The sequence below is a fragment of the Melanotaenia boesemani genome, chromosome 15 (genome assembly GCF_017639745.1).
Source record: "Melanotaenia boesemani isolate fMelBoe1 chromosome 15, fMelBoe1.pri, whole genome shotgun sequence".
In the NCBI taxonomy this organism is placed as follows: Eukaryota; Metazoa; Chordata; class Actinopteri; order Atheriniformes; family Melanotaeniidae; genus Melanotaenia; species Melanotaenia boesemani.
In genome coordinates, this window is record NC_055696.1 from 2,616,850 (window position 1) to 2,631,010 (window position 14,161).

At 37.3% G+C, this 14,161-nt stretch overlaps 2 protein-coding genes across 5 annotated transcripts; both read left to right on the forward strand.

Annotated features, from left to right (window-relative positions):
• Positions 1-188: 188 nt before the first annotated feature.
• Positions 189-8,129, forward strand: pdzd3b (PDZ domain containing 3b). 4 transcript variants are annotated; one of them, XM_042009291.1, is made up of 12 exons: positions 189-368; positions 872-943; positions 4,781-4,797; positions 5,255-5,319; positions 5,415-5,626; positions 5,701-5,905; positions 6,013-6,149; positions 6,304-6,508; positions 6,598-6,794; positions 6,924-7,109; positions 7,235-7,450; positions 7,569-8,129. In XM_042009291.1, the coding sequence occupies exons 2-12, from the start codon at positions 929-931 to the stop codon at positions 7,605-7,607; spliced, it is 1,494 nt and encodes a 497-aa protein (XP_041865225.1). In that variant the 5' UTR covers positions 189-368; positions 872-928; the 3' UTR covers positions 7,608-8,129. The 4 variants fall into 4 exon arrangements, with proteins under 4 accessions (XP_041865225.1, XP_041865224.1, XP_041865222.1 ...); XM_042009290.1 differs by lacking the exon at positions 189-368 and having other exon boundaries at positions 547-943; XM_042009288.1 differs by lacking the exons at positions 189-368; positions 872-943 and having other exon boundaries at positions 4,364-4,797.
• A 2,438-nt stretch (positions 8,130-10,567) lies between these two features.
• Positions 10,568-13,575, forward strand: atp5l (ATP synthase, H+ transporting, mitochondrial F0 complex, subunit g). The gene is made up of 3 exons (XM_042009300.1): positions 10,568-10,726; positions 11,111-11,271; positions 13,379-13,575. The coding sequence occupies exons 1-3, from the start codon at positions 10,675-10,677 to the stop codon at positions 13,475-13,477; spliced, it is 312 nt and encodes a 103-aa protein (XP_041865234.1). The 5' UTR covers positions 10,568-10,674; the 3' UTR covers positions 13,478-13,575.
• The last annotated feature ends 586 nt before the right edge of the window (positions 13,576-14,161 follow it).

Sequence of the window (14,161 nt, forward strand, 5' to 3'; positions counted from 1 at the left end):
ATTGTATTCTACCAGACTTACTGAAAACTAATGCCAAGGGCTACACCATGCATGCTTTGCTATGATAAAACAGCAGTACATAATGTTCCAGATCTAAATGTCTACCGATATTACTAAAACCCCTGTTTACTTTGTGGCTAAAGCTCCTGACTCCTCTCTCAACTCAAGGCCAGTTAGATCTTTTATTCTTGCCAACTCAAGACAAAATTGGAACCAGCACAGGCAAGCAAACAGAGCATGGATGTTTGGTGATGCAACTATGCAGTGATTCACAGCGTTTTTATTCTAATTTAACCAGGATTTTACTTTCATTGGTCACTGGTCTGTGTAACATGTCAAGCTTTAGCCTTGACCCTGCTGGTCACACACAAACACACACCCATACACACACTCATGCACATACAGGTAAGGCAAATTTATTACAGCACATTTCATGCAGAAGACAATTCAAAGTGCTTTATAAAAAACATTAAAAGCATTACAGTGGAGTGAAGGAAGCAATAACAAGTGCATTAAAAACACACTTTAAAATAAATTAAATAACTTAAACAAAACAGAAGGAAAAAAAAAACTAAAATAAAATAGTGTGTGGAGAATTTAACAGTTGTTTTGATGGTAGACAGCAAATAGAAACGCTTTTAACCCTTATTTAAAACTGCTGAGTTTCAACCGACCTGCAGGTGGTTAAACCTTCCCAGAAGCCCTTTGTTTAAGTATTTGATATTATGTCAGAAAACCTGGGAGGAATCTTGTGCAGCATTTTGAAATTTCAGTCCAGAGAGCAACACAACACAGACATTACAGAATTATCTTCAAATGTTCTTCATTTATCACACACAGATTAAACATTAACCATGAGGAGTTTCTGCACATGCAGCGCTCCTTCAGTTCCATCCCTCTGCGTGGTTTGCAAACTTGATGGGAAAAAATGAGATCAACTAAAGGTAAGACATTTAAATGACTTTTTGTCATTTTTTTGTTCAGTATACTCTATCATTAGTCTCATTCATGTCTTATATTTGATCGTATTTTACATTGTTGTTATATATTTAAAACTTTACTCATCTTTCTAATGGTTTTGATGGGAAGTGGCAGCTGTGAAGTTAGCTGATCCTATGAACATAATGAATGAATTTGGGAAATATTGTTTGACTCTGAACAGATTCAGTGCAGATAAAAAGGTTGTGCAGATGGTTTAATGATCATATGTATAGGGCAATATTACACAGCTGCAGTCAGCTGCAGCAGTTTGTCTGCTTGTCGCTGGAGGAAAAGCATGTCACAGAGGAATAAAATGAAGGTTAATGGAGGAAAAAGCAAACAGCGACCCATTAGCTGTTCATCTGTAGAGAATGACTCAGATGTGCTGCTGGAGCTGGATTTCTTCTGAGAGCAACTGTTGTGAGTGTCATAATGATTACTCATCTTTTATCAAAATAGATATTTTATTACTGTGTGTCAAAGAAAAAAGAACTTAGTCTTCGATGCCATGTTGGACTGTACAGATAAGAAGTGCTGCAGATTACAGGACAGTGAAGGCTCAGTGTTGCAGCTGAAAACGTTTTCGTATCACCTAATGGCCCCTGTGGGTGTAGGTGGGAAGCAAGTTTTTGTAGTTTCACAACAGCAAGAACCTCACAGCAGTTCACAGTGTCAAAGCAGCAAAAATAAATGGCCATTTTCAAACAAGAGTTTTGTTTGTAGCTAAGTGATGTCAGCTTTTCTTTCAGACAGGGAGGATTAGCAACTTTATGTCACATAATAGGTTTTGAAGATCCATGATGAAACCTGTAGAGATATCCAGGGGGCTCAGCAGTATGACCATGATACGGCATCTTGAAAACTGTGAATTTAAAGAAAAAATGCATTATTATTATAAGATTGTGCATTATTAAAAAGACCCTTAATTTAGTAAAATTCATCAACTTTTTGTTTAAAACTGTAAGTAAACTTCTCTAAAGCCAGACGTGAAGATAGTTCATTACACCAATGACCAATAGGGGGACAAAATGTAATCTTCCAGTTTATAGCAATAAGATGTCTTGAGTGAACAAAGGAGAGATTAATCAGTTTTTCATGCAATTTTAAAGAAAGATTTTTAGGGTAGATGCCTGAAATGCACAGTTTGGGAGAAGCAGGGATAAGAATGGACATTATTTGAGAAATTTTATGCATTATTTCCTTCCTAAATTTTTGCATTTTCTTACATTCCCAAATTTATTCAGCTTTACAGGAATAATATAGGATAACATTGTCCGATTGTATTGTATTAACTTGAGTCTAGAATTAACTGACAAACTCTGGGCATTTGATCATACTTGACTCCACTCATCAAACAGCACACATTCCTTTAAATTCTCACTCCATAATCTTCTCTTTAAGTTAAACAATAAGGAGAAAGTACATTGTGAAGTATAGAGATCCGGCCTTTGCTTGACTAGTGTTGAGTTGCAAACTGTTCTAACACTGTTAAAGGGGGACAAGTACATGAGTGGTGTAATTTATAGTGAATGAAACCGCGTAGCTGTAGGTATTCAAAAAATGGGATTTTGGGATCTTAAATTTGTCTTTGAGTTCGTTAAATGACATCCCTGTGCCATCATTATAAAGCTATATGACTCTTCTAGGTCTATGACCATTGTATCGTAGTATTTCGTATCAGGTTTAAATTCTGTGTGTCCCCAAACAGGTGCTTACAAGACAAAGCAGAATTATCTGTACAACCATTATGAGCTTCATACCACACTGTCACAGTGTTTTTGATGAATGGATTTAGTGTTTTTCTCTATAAGTTCTTAGAAGACTCAGAGTACAGATAGGAATCTAACGTTAGTCTGCCTGTGGACAGTGCTTCTGTTTTAACCTGAGGCTCTGGATGTGCTGAGAACCACATACGAGCAGCTCTAAGCTGGGCTGCCCAATAGTACCACAGTAAGTTTGGTACCTTCAGCCTCCCCTGTCAATAATCACAGTCTGAGTCTTGGGCGCCTGTTTTTCCAATTAACTTATTCAGAGTCGTTTTCATATCTTGGAAGAATTTGGAGGGAGGTGGAAGTGAGATTAATTGAAATAAGTAGAGAAATTTAGGAACGACATTCATCTTGACAACATTTATACGACCAGTCATAGACAAGGGGAGTGAGACCGAGCTACCAAAACATGCCTTCACCATTAAAATAACAGGATTGTAATTTGTGGAGACTAATGAGTTTAGATTAGGGGTAATAAAGATACCAGGATAACCAGAATATCTAAAGCTTTCAGGGGCATTCAAAAACGGGTGTTGAAAAATGTATTATCACACAGCTCATATAGCAGTTGCCTCTCTCTGTGGATTATTGAAAGTTCTCCTTTGCTGTAATGGATAGAAACAGAGTGCAGGAGTACATCATCTGCTGGTTAAAGTGGATACCATAGAAATGTTCCACCCCTGTGCATGGTTCTTACTCCAGCCTGGAAACTTTTGCTGCCAGTCAGATAACGTCTCCCCACCCATTTCCTCTCTATCTCTCCAACTCTCTTGCACCATCTTCTTAAGAATTTATCTTTGAACCACAGAAAGATGGTTACAAATCCATAATAGACGCCTCTGCATAAATAAGATAAAAAATGAGGGATGACTAACTCAGGAGGTTGAGTGTTGCTAGTGATGATTGTCTAGTCTACATGTCAAGGCATCCTTGGGGAACGCACTGAATTCCACATTGCAAACAAATACAATTCCACTTTGTTCTTGTTAATTATTGTCAAAGGGGAATGGGAGCCTCGTAGTTGCAGATGTAGGCTTGGGTCTGGAGGACCTGCATTCAAGTACCTGTTGTGCCAACAGAGGTGAACCACCTGAGCAAGAGGCACCTTAACCCCCCCAACTGTGACTAATTTTGATTCGTGTGATATATACTGAGAAATAAATATTTCTAATTAAAGAAAACTGAAAAAACCCTGTGTACTCTCACATAGTAATGCACTGGCAAACAGCAAACTGTATCTAAACTATTGTATCTGGACACCTGGGAATCCGCTGACAAGGCGGAGGTCATGTATTCGGTGGCGTCTGTCTGTCTGTCTGTCTGTCTGTCTGTCTGTCTGTCTGTCTGTCTGTCTGTCTGTCTGTCTGTCTGTCTGTCTATCTGTCTGTCTGTCTGTCTGTCTGTCTGTCTGTCTGTCTGTCTGTCTGTCTCTCTGTCTGTTAGCAACACAACTCAAAAAGCTGTGGACAGATTTTGAATAAGTTTTTAGGAAATATCAGAAATGGAATAAAGGAACTAATGATTAGATTAGAGGGTTCCTTACTATAGACAGAGGGATAATTTTGCCATCACAGCTTCTAACTCAAAAGTAATGCACACAACCACGGAAAAAAAAAAAATGGCTTGGTGGAGGTCTGTGCTCTCTGAGTGCATCTAGTTTCTGCTTTTAATTTAGGCAGTTCAACTTTAAAAGTTTCTGTGTTTTCTAATTACTCTCCTGTTTAAAGGGGACAAAGATTACAGATAATGAAATAAAGTCAAACCCTGTTTTATTGTGCCTCAGCTGATAGTTAAAGTCATATCATCTCAAGCTCAGATAGCAGTCTTGCGTATAAGCTGAAGTGTTTAGTAAGTTCCTATTATTATACTTTATTGTGACAATTGATGATCATGTGTATTCTGTGTAACTACAGTATGTTGCTGTCTGTAAGTGTGTGTGTAGATGTGTAGAAAAGGACTTTTATAATGTGAATTTCATGCTACCAGCGTCATTCACTTCATATTTATCTGTTTTTCATGCTGTGGTGGACGTCGTCGGTTTGACAGAGTAAGTCAGCTTTTCCTTCTTTGATTCAATGCCCATTTGTTTTTAAATAACTTTATTGTTCGGCTGTTTCTCAAAAAATGTAATGATCAGGCAGACCAGAACAGGACTTTTAGGAATTAGAAGTATTGTATTTGATTTGCTTTGCATGTCGACTTTTGGAACGCAGTTATCTGAACGACGCTAGGCTGAAGATAAAGTCTATTTTACAGAGATAAAAATTGTTATTACGGGTGAGGCTGTGTAGTTAAAGAGTACTTTACATTATAATGTAATTGCAATTGTCACAACTGATTACGTGATATATTTATTGTATAAACATTTAAGAAAACGATGTTTGAGGTTCATATTTTACACAGGAGAGAAAATAAAACATTTTAGTTTTATGCTTGTTTAGCTTTCATTCACATAATAGACTCCTTGTAGCTTAAGTAATATGACTTTGATCTTTTCCTTAAAGGAAATTTACATTTAATCCAAAAGAGGGAATAGACAACCCAGTGATGGTTATCACAGAGAGTGCAGGTTCTGTACATTCATTTTTTAAACCACTATATAAATTATCATGAGGAAAGTCTACTTTGTCTGATGACTTTTTTATGCATCTTCTTCTCATTCAGACTCTGTGTCAACACCCAGGCTTCGACTGTGTTTTCTTAAACGAGAGGAAGGGGAGGCTTATGGTTTCAAACTGCGGGTGGAGGAGGACTGCCATGGACACTTGATCAGAAACGTAGTATCAGGAGGTATAGCGGAGCGTAGCGGCCTCAGAGATGGAGACAGACTTCTGGAGGTCAACAACTGCTTTGTTGACAACGCGCCTCACTCAGAGGTATGGTGAGATCCCTCCAGAGGTCACATGGGTGAATCATATGATTTTAAAACATTTCTCATTTTGTGAATCAGGTATCTAGAAAGATAACTATAAGTGGACACCAGTTATGCTTGTTAGTGCTGGATGGGGAGGAATATGAGCGGGCTGTGTCACAAAAGCAAGATCTGCGAGTACTGGCCAAAAGCTACAAGGAAGAGGGCTGCAAACCTCCCAGGCTCTGCCACATCACTAGGGCGCCATCTTCAGGCCTTGGGATCAGCTTTACACCTTTGGAAGGTAACGCATCTCCTGAAGGTTGCAGCAAGTTGAAGGTTCAAGATTAGATGTTTGTTATGTTGAAGTCAGTGCAGCACTTAGCTGCTCCCTCTGTGTCTGCTGCGTAGGAGAGAAAGGTCGCTTCTCTGTGAGCCTTGTGGCAGGAGGTGCAGCTGAAAAGGCAGGGGTGTGTAAGGGAGATCATCTGGTGTGGATGAATGGAGCAATGGTGTCCCACCTCTCACACGCTGCTCTCAGCAGAATGGTGAGTATTAGCATTACATGTACCAAATCATGGATGTAATGCTCAAATGTAAATTAATACATCCTGAAATGAAACAACAAAAAAGAAGACAATTACAGAATGAAGTTACTGTTTCCAGGTTTGTGTAGCAATGATAATTTCTGTTTTGTTGAAGATGAAAAAATGTGGCAATCACATCACCATCCTAGTGATAGACAGTGAGAGTGAGAAGATCTACCTCCAAAAGAAGATTCCCATCCTACCCACAATGGCTGCCGCACACAACCTGCCTTTCAGAGCCAGAAAACTCCACATGATCTCTGGGTCTGAGGGCTATGGCTTTCTCCTCCGCCTGGAGAAGACCCCATCAGGACGCACATGTAAGAAAACCAAACTTCGCTCAAACTCAGATGTAAACGTTCTTGATTTTAATTTTTGATGTAGGTATTGGTGCATTTTTAACCAATAGATCATGTTCTGCGTGAGGTGGAAAGAGACAGTTCAGCAGAGAGGGCTGGTATGCGGGATGGAGAGATCCTGCTGGAGGTCAATGGAGAATCAGTGGAGTCGCTGATGCATAATGAGATTGTGGACAGAATAAGACTGAGTGGAAAACAGTTATTCCTGACCTCCATAACTGCCTCTGGGCTGGAGTTTTATACCCAGGTGGATATCACGTACTGTACCACATCACTTCCGAAACACATTTTTAAAAATCCACACCTAGAGCCCTTGTTGTAAACATGCACATCAGACTGACTTTTATGGTTTATTTCCTTTGTTTTCTTTTTACAGCTGGGTCTGTCTCCTCTTCTTTTTTGTGAGGATGATGCTGCTGAGAAAACTGCAGATGATCATACATCCCCAAACAAAAAGAAGGACTTGAGCAGTCCGAGGCTCTGTACCATCCAAAAAGGACCCCTGGGCTTTGGCTTTAACCTGGACTGTGACCCGCAGCGTCCTGGGGCTTTCATCAGTCAGGTTGGGATGGAAAATATTTTTGCATGCAGAAAACTCACATATTCAAAGAAAGGCATACATTTGACTTTTTGTCAGATTTAGTGATAGGTCTTTCCTGCTTACTTAGCTTTTTCTCCTCCCTGAAGGTGGCTGTTGGTGGTTCTGGGCAGAGTGCTGGACTAGTTGTAGGTGATGTAGTGATGGAAGTCAATGGACAAAATGTTGAGGAGAAACATCTGGAAGATATAATTATGCTTGTGGAAAAAGGGGGGAGTTTTCTTTCATTACAAGTTATGGATCAGACAAGCTACAACAAAATGAAACAGTCTGATATCTCAAACACTGATGCCATTACGAGAAAGGTAAAACAATTATTAAGCATTGCATATATACATATTAAACATATTAAATATTCTGTTTTGGGGTTTTTTTTAAATCAGTGAGCACAGTCTTCACCCCATGTTCTTGTTTATATCTCAGCAGGAAGAAGAAGATGAATATGAGCTTTCTATTTTGTGAGCAGCAACAATTCTGAATCCTGAAGATTTTCTGAAGCACCAAACATCACTGGGAAGATTTCAGACTGAGCTGAACAAGCAAGAAACGTATCTAATGTTGATATTCTGCAAGTTAACTTAATCCACCTGGGGTTTCTGAAAAAATTCAAACAACAAAACAGATAAAGTAAGCTGGAAACAAATCGGATTTCAAGATGGTCTTAAGTGTATTTGTTATAACATGAGAATACCGCAGTGTTCAGTGTTATAGACTGAGACAGCCTCTAGTTTTACACAGCAACAATACATAACCTCAGTTGTGTAAAATACTAATATTAATTACAATAAATATCCATCCATCTATTATTTGTACCACTTCATCCATTAAGGGTTGCGGCGAAGCTGGAGTCTAACCCAGCATTTAACAGGTGAGAGGCAGGTTCACCTGGACAGGCCACCAGCCCGTCACAGGGTCAACACGAAGACAAACAACCACTCACACTCACTTCGAGGGAGAATTTAGAGTGACCAGTTAACCTAAAATACATGTCTTTGGAAGGTGGGAGGAAGCCGGAGTACAATAAATATATATAAAAAAATACACTGCAACTTTGACAACCTCAAATCTAAAATTGACAAAAAGAAGAAAAAACAAACAAAAAAAAAGTTAACGTGGTTGTTTTTGTGTAATAATTCATCAAATGTTGATAATGGAGTAATAACTGATTCCTTTTCATCTGCTATTTGAAATGAGAGTAATCTCAACAGTGCAATCCATAAAATGCTAAAAATAACCCCGATGAAAGCATAATCTGAAGATGATGATGGCGAGGTTTGTTCATGTGTGTATTACTCCAGCCATAAATGTTCATATTCATGTTCATCTAACCAAAGCTGTTTTGAAACTGACATGATATTCATGTATTCAATAAACTGCACTTTTGTTGCTGTTTCTTTAATTAATGCTTTGAGTCTGTATCTGCACTTCATCTGAATGATTTAATAATTACACAAATAAAAAAATAAATACAAATTAATATGGTTCAGGTTTGGTTCACAGCAGCAAGCCATAAGTTGTGTATTAGCTTTTTAATCTATCAGCTATTAACTGGGCATCCTAATAAAATTAATTAAAAAAACAATAACTTTAAATTAGATTAAATTAATCTTAGTTCAGGGCATCAGGGGTTTGTACCATGAAGCAGGCTAATTCATGGTTAGTTCTAGGTTTTTCAGTACCATGAAGCTGACTCATTTCTTACCAGGTTGTAACGCCATAAAAACTTTGCTTGTTTGCTTAGCTCATATTATCCATTGATGCACTTCCATAAGTAGATTTAGTTTCTATTGTGAGCAGATAGAAACTGGCTGTTGGGGCTTATCTTCAGAACTTAGTTTAAAACAAAAGCTGCAGGTAGTCTGAAAGCTTCCGTTTTGTCTTCACTCTGCAGTAGTGCAAGGACACTGATCTTAAATCCACACTAAAAAAAACACTTTTCCCACATGTCTGTTACACACAAAAGGTATTAGAATGTTTGTCTGGATACAGCTATCTTGATCTTGATTTCAAGCAGGAGGAACTAAAATATGTTGACATCTCTAACTCAATAACAGCAAATCAAATTTTATTTATAAAGCCCTTTTCATACGTGTAGCACAAAATGCTTTACATGCACATAAAAATAATATTTGCAAATCAAAAAGAAGTAGAATGACAATTATTAGTCACAGAGCAAAAAATATGCAGGTTGATATGATGTTGATATTGATTCCAATGCTAGTATCAATATCGTTCGATTCCAGCACGATGAGATCAATACTGTTCTTGCAGAGGGCTTTGAGGGCAAAAGGCCAAAGCATGTGAATAGGAGCCAACCAAAAGTAGGTTCTGCTTTTGTAGCTAATTTTCGCGGATGACTTTATTTTTCTCAAAAAATTCTCTGTGATAAAAGGAAACAACAGTTATTTCATTGTTTTATTACATTGTTGATGTTATTTTATATTGTTAACATACAAAGCTAGCTTAAATTTACATTTCTCACTCTCAGCTCTGCAAAATTTATTTTACAAAAATATTTCTACTATGTTCTATTACGATCATAATTATGATCATAATGCGTGGGTTCTTGTCGGGTACTCCGGCTTCCTCCCACCGCCCAAAGACATGCTTGTTAGATTAATTGAGTAATCTTCCTTAGAAGTGAGAGCATGAGTGGTTGTGTGTCTCTCTGTGTTGGCCCTGCCATGGACTGGTGACCTGTCCAGGTGCATCTGCCTCTCACCAGGTAAAATGCTGGAATAGGCTCCAGCTTCCTTGCTGCCCTTCATTGGACAAAGCGGTACAGTTAATGGATGGTTGTCATGACTGGAAAATGGTTTGTGCATGTTATTCATATTACATTCGTTGGTACATTTGTACTGGTATAATTGTGTAAAATTGTGGTTATAAAATATTATAATTTCCAACAGAGGCCATCTTCCTGGTAAAAATCTGACAGTTTCACAAGTAACTTGTGTAAATCATAGTCACACAATTATTAAAGTTATTAATTTATTTAGTTATGCATCTAGTAACTGGTATGACTTTTTGGTTCACTATTTTCTGCATTGTGAGGAGAATCATTCTAAAGACTTAATGAAAAACTGCTGATCATACAAACATCTTGATCTATAAAATAAATCAAAGGACTAGGACTAGCAAAGAAAGAAAGAAAGAAAGAAAGAAAGAAAGAAAGAAAGAAAGAAAGAAAGAAAGAAAGAAAGAAAGAAAGAAAGAAAGAAAGAAAGAAAGAAATTAATAGCATGGTAGATAGTGGAGGAAATAGATGAGAGAGGATGTTTTGTCTGTTTTTCAGGAAAAACACAGATGGTTAAATCGGACACTGTAGGAGCAATCTAACCCCAGAAGGGGGCAGCAAAGAAAACCCTAGAATGGCAGCTACCGTTGACCTTCAAAGAAGAAGAATAGTATCTCGAGAATGTGTGCAGGCACTTGTTTGGTCAGCTGGATTCGCTGGTCCTTCAAGTGGAGGTGACATTCACTCGGCTAGCAGAGACGGGGAAGAGTTAGCATCGATAAATTCTGCAACATGGCACAGGCAGTGCAGAAACTGGTTGCTAAAGTACCTACTCTGGTTGGCGGTAAGATGTTTAATTAGTAAAACATGTAATCAGTTACGGGGCTGGTATAGTTCCTTCAGCATTCATTGGCAGGTCTGCGACAGGCCGACGTCGCTGGTGTTAACAGTGACCCAGCCGTCAGTTGAATAAAGCTAACTTTAGAGGATGGTAAAAAAATTTTATTGATGTCGTTTTCTTTAATTTAATTGTGTGTGTTTTTTTATTTTCTTTTTGGCTAGTCAACATGTACTTATGAATTGTTTTCATTAACTGTATTTAAGGACTATAGCTAAGAGGCTAATGCTAGCTAGCAGTGTGTAGGGAAGCACTGCAACTTAGCTGTATTGCTACAAAGAAATTAGCCCCTGATATGTTTGTTCATTACATTTTTTTCCTCCCCGACAGCCGCTGTCACCTATTCCAAACCTCGGTTAGCAACTTTCTGGTACTATGCCCGTGTTGAACTTGTTCCTCCTTCTCCTGCCGAGATCCCAAAGGCCATCGAGGGGGCCAGGAATCTCATCAAGAGTTTCCAGACAGGACGCCTCGGTCAAACCACTGTCAAGGTATTGATTGACTGATTTGAAAGTTTTATTTGAACATAATGACAAATGTAAAAAATAAAATAAAAAACATGACACACACAAAGTTCAAAAGGAGTGGATGGAAGCATAGCTTATATAATTACACCCCAGTAAATTACAACAATCTTCAGATTTTATAACATTAACACAACCACTATCAGCCACTACCCAGTCCCATAAAAACAATAGTTCTAAGTAACTATATTCATTCCATGCAATCAATATATCCCTATGGAATATGTTAGCATGAAACTATGTAATAATCATAGCGCTAACAATACAGTAATAATAGTGATACCCATATAGTAATAATATCCTTATTATATGCAATATATAAGCTTAAATAATCAGTTATAAGGTAATAGGCAGGGATCTCCAACTCCAGTCCTCGCGAGCTCGTGAGCTAGGTATGCCACGGTTATTGTTTTTGCATAGTAGTACACAAACATTTTATCTTATCTAGCTTTTTTTTTTTTCTAAAGAAGGCAAAAGCATAAAAAATGGTGTCATCTTAAATCAAAGTCAGCTTTATTGTCAATTCTGCAGCATGTACAAGACAAACAAAGAAATGAAATTATGGTTCTCTCAAACTTTGGTTTGATGACATGGGTGGGTGGGGTCGCTCGTGATGCAGAGGGCATAAATGGACACCTTCAGTCCATTCCAGTACCTCATTCATATCAACTTGTGGTCTAAAAAGGTGAGATGACACAAAACATATAAAAAAAATATAAACTAATTGACAAATCAATCATTACTATTTGTTACTGATTTCATACTTAAACTTTTCCTAGAGATTAACTGACTGAACAGCAGGTTTCTCTACAGCTCACATTGAAAACAATAACGGAGGGAACATTTGGATTTAGAGCATAAACAAGGAGACTTTGTAAAATGTAGATGTAAAAATGTAGAAACGAAACAAGTTTCCCTGAACAATGAAATTCTTACTTGCCATCCACACTGAATGCCATAAACGATCATATATTAAAAATAAAAACATTAAAAAACTAGATAGAAGATAAAAATAAGTTAAAAAAAAACTGAGTAAATAGTCTAAGTACATAAATGTGCCGTGTACTACATAAACTATTGTGCCACATTCAATAATGAATGATTAGCTGTGCACAAAACTGTCTTGAGGTAGACGATAAGATGCATGTGCAGCATCTATTGTAAGTAATAAGACACATAAAACAGTAAACCATATCGCAGCTACTGTGGTTGACAATATAAAAAATCAGTGTGCAGGTACCAGGCTGTTGTAGTAGATTTGGCACCAACAACTTTGAGTTTGTTTTAATTTAAAAAGTTTATTAAAATGATCCATTTTAATAGTCGATCCCTGGTATTGATAGATTTCCACTAACCATTTATGAAGTTGTTAAACAAGAATAAATCTGATGTATTTTGTCGGTTAAGCTAAACTGTTTAGACCAAATGATTTCTGAAAGGATGTTAACTCAGAGATCTCACAGTGAACATTTTAAAATAAGACTCAGACTGTTGGAAACATTGGATAAATATTAGCTTTTGGTAATAAACGCCGTGTTTTATTTCATTAAATGTTCATTAACTGAAACTGCTCCATCCAAATAAATAAATTGAAATTGTATCAGTTTTGATTCGCTGGTAAAATAAAATTTTATTATTTTGCTGTACATCATTACTGACACAAATTTTTCACTTTGATTCGGTGAAACATGTTTTAACCCTTTAATGCTTAAAACAACGTGTGCGTATACCTGGGAGCCGAGCAGTGCAGGTATCCTTCATTTCTAAATAACATTTGGTTGGTTTTTCTCTCGTATGTAAAGAGAGGAGAAAAAAGGTTCAACTATTGACCAAAGAATTCTTTACAGTAAGAATCTCAGACATTTCCTAATTGACTATTAGGTCAAATTAGGTGTTAGTGTTTTTACTTTTATTGTTTCTGTTGTCATTACATATTTTAAATTATTATAATCAATGTGTGTTCTGTAAAACAGCAATATGATTACACCAATTCAGAATCTTTTTGTCTGTGGTTCCTTATTGCAAAAGACAATTTTAACGTTATTCTGAGTTAACTGAGGTGTTTTTGTTTCAGGATGCCATAAGGAATGGGCTGGTGGCCACTGAAGTTCTCATGTGGTTCTACATTGGAGAGTGTATTGGCAAAGGAGGCATAGTTGGCTATGATGTCTGAATTTTGGACTGTCATTAATATTTGTTGTTTTTTTCTGAGCGTTATATGCTCAACTTCCTGTAAGAATCCTGGGAACCAATAAACAGATATCTCTTGTTTATTGATTTTTGTGTGTTTTTTTTTTTTATGTCCACATATTTATTAGGGTCTGTTTCATGACTTCAGCTTCAGGCATTTCTATTGAAATACAAATATATTTTTAAATAACAAAAAAAATGCAATAGTAATGCGTTGTCCATGACAAGACTTAAGAGAGAGAGAAGAATTATTCATTGAACTGTTGCACACGTACAGTCTTGTGGAAAACAAATGCACATACAGAGATATTAGCATAAACTCAAGTTTATGAACCCGTCTCAAAAAAATTAAGGGACCACTTTAACATGTCTCTTGATAAATGAAATATTCAAGTTTAAAATCTTTATTCATCACATAGTGGAATGTGTTAAGAACAATGATAAATGGAAATCAAATCAACCCATGGAGGTCTGGATTCCAGAAACAATGAATGGAAATGGAAAGATCAGATCACAGGCTGACTCAACTTCTGTGGAAATTCCTCAAGACAATTCAAAATAAGCTTCAGTAGCTGTGTGACGTCCGCGTGCCTGTATGAACTCCCTACAACATCTGGGCATGCTCCTGGTGAGACGACGGATGAGCTCCTGAGGAATCTCCTCCCAG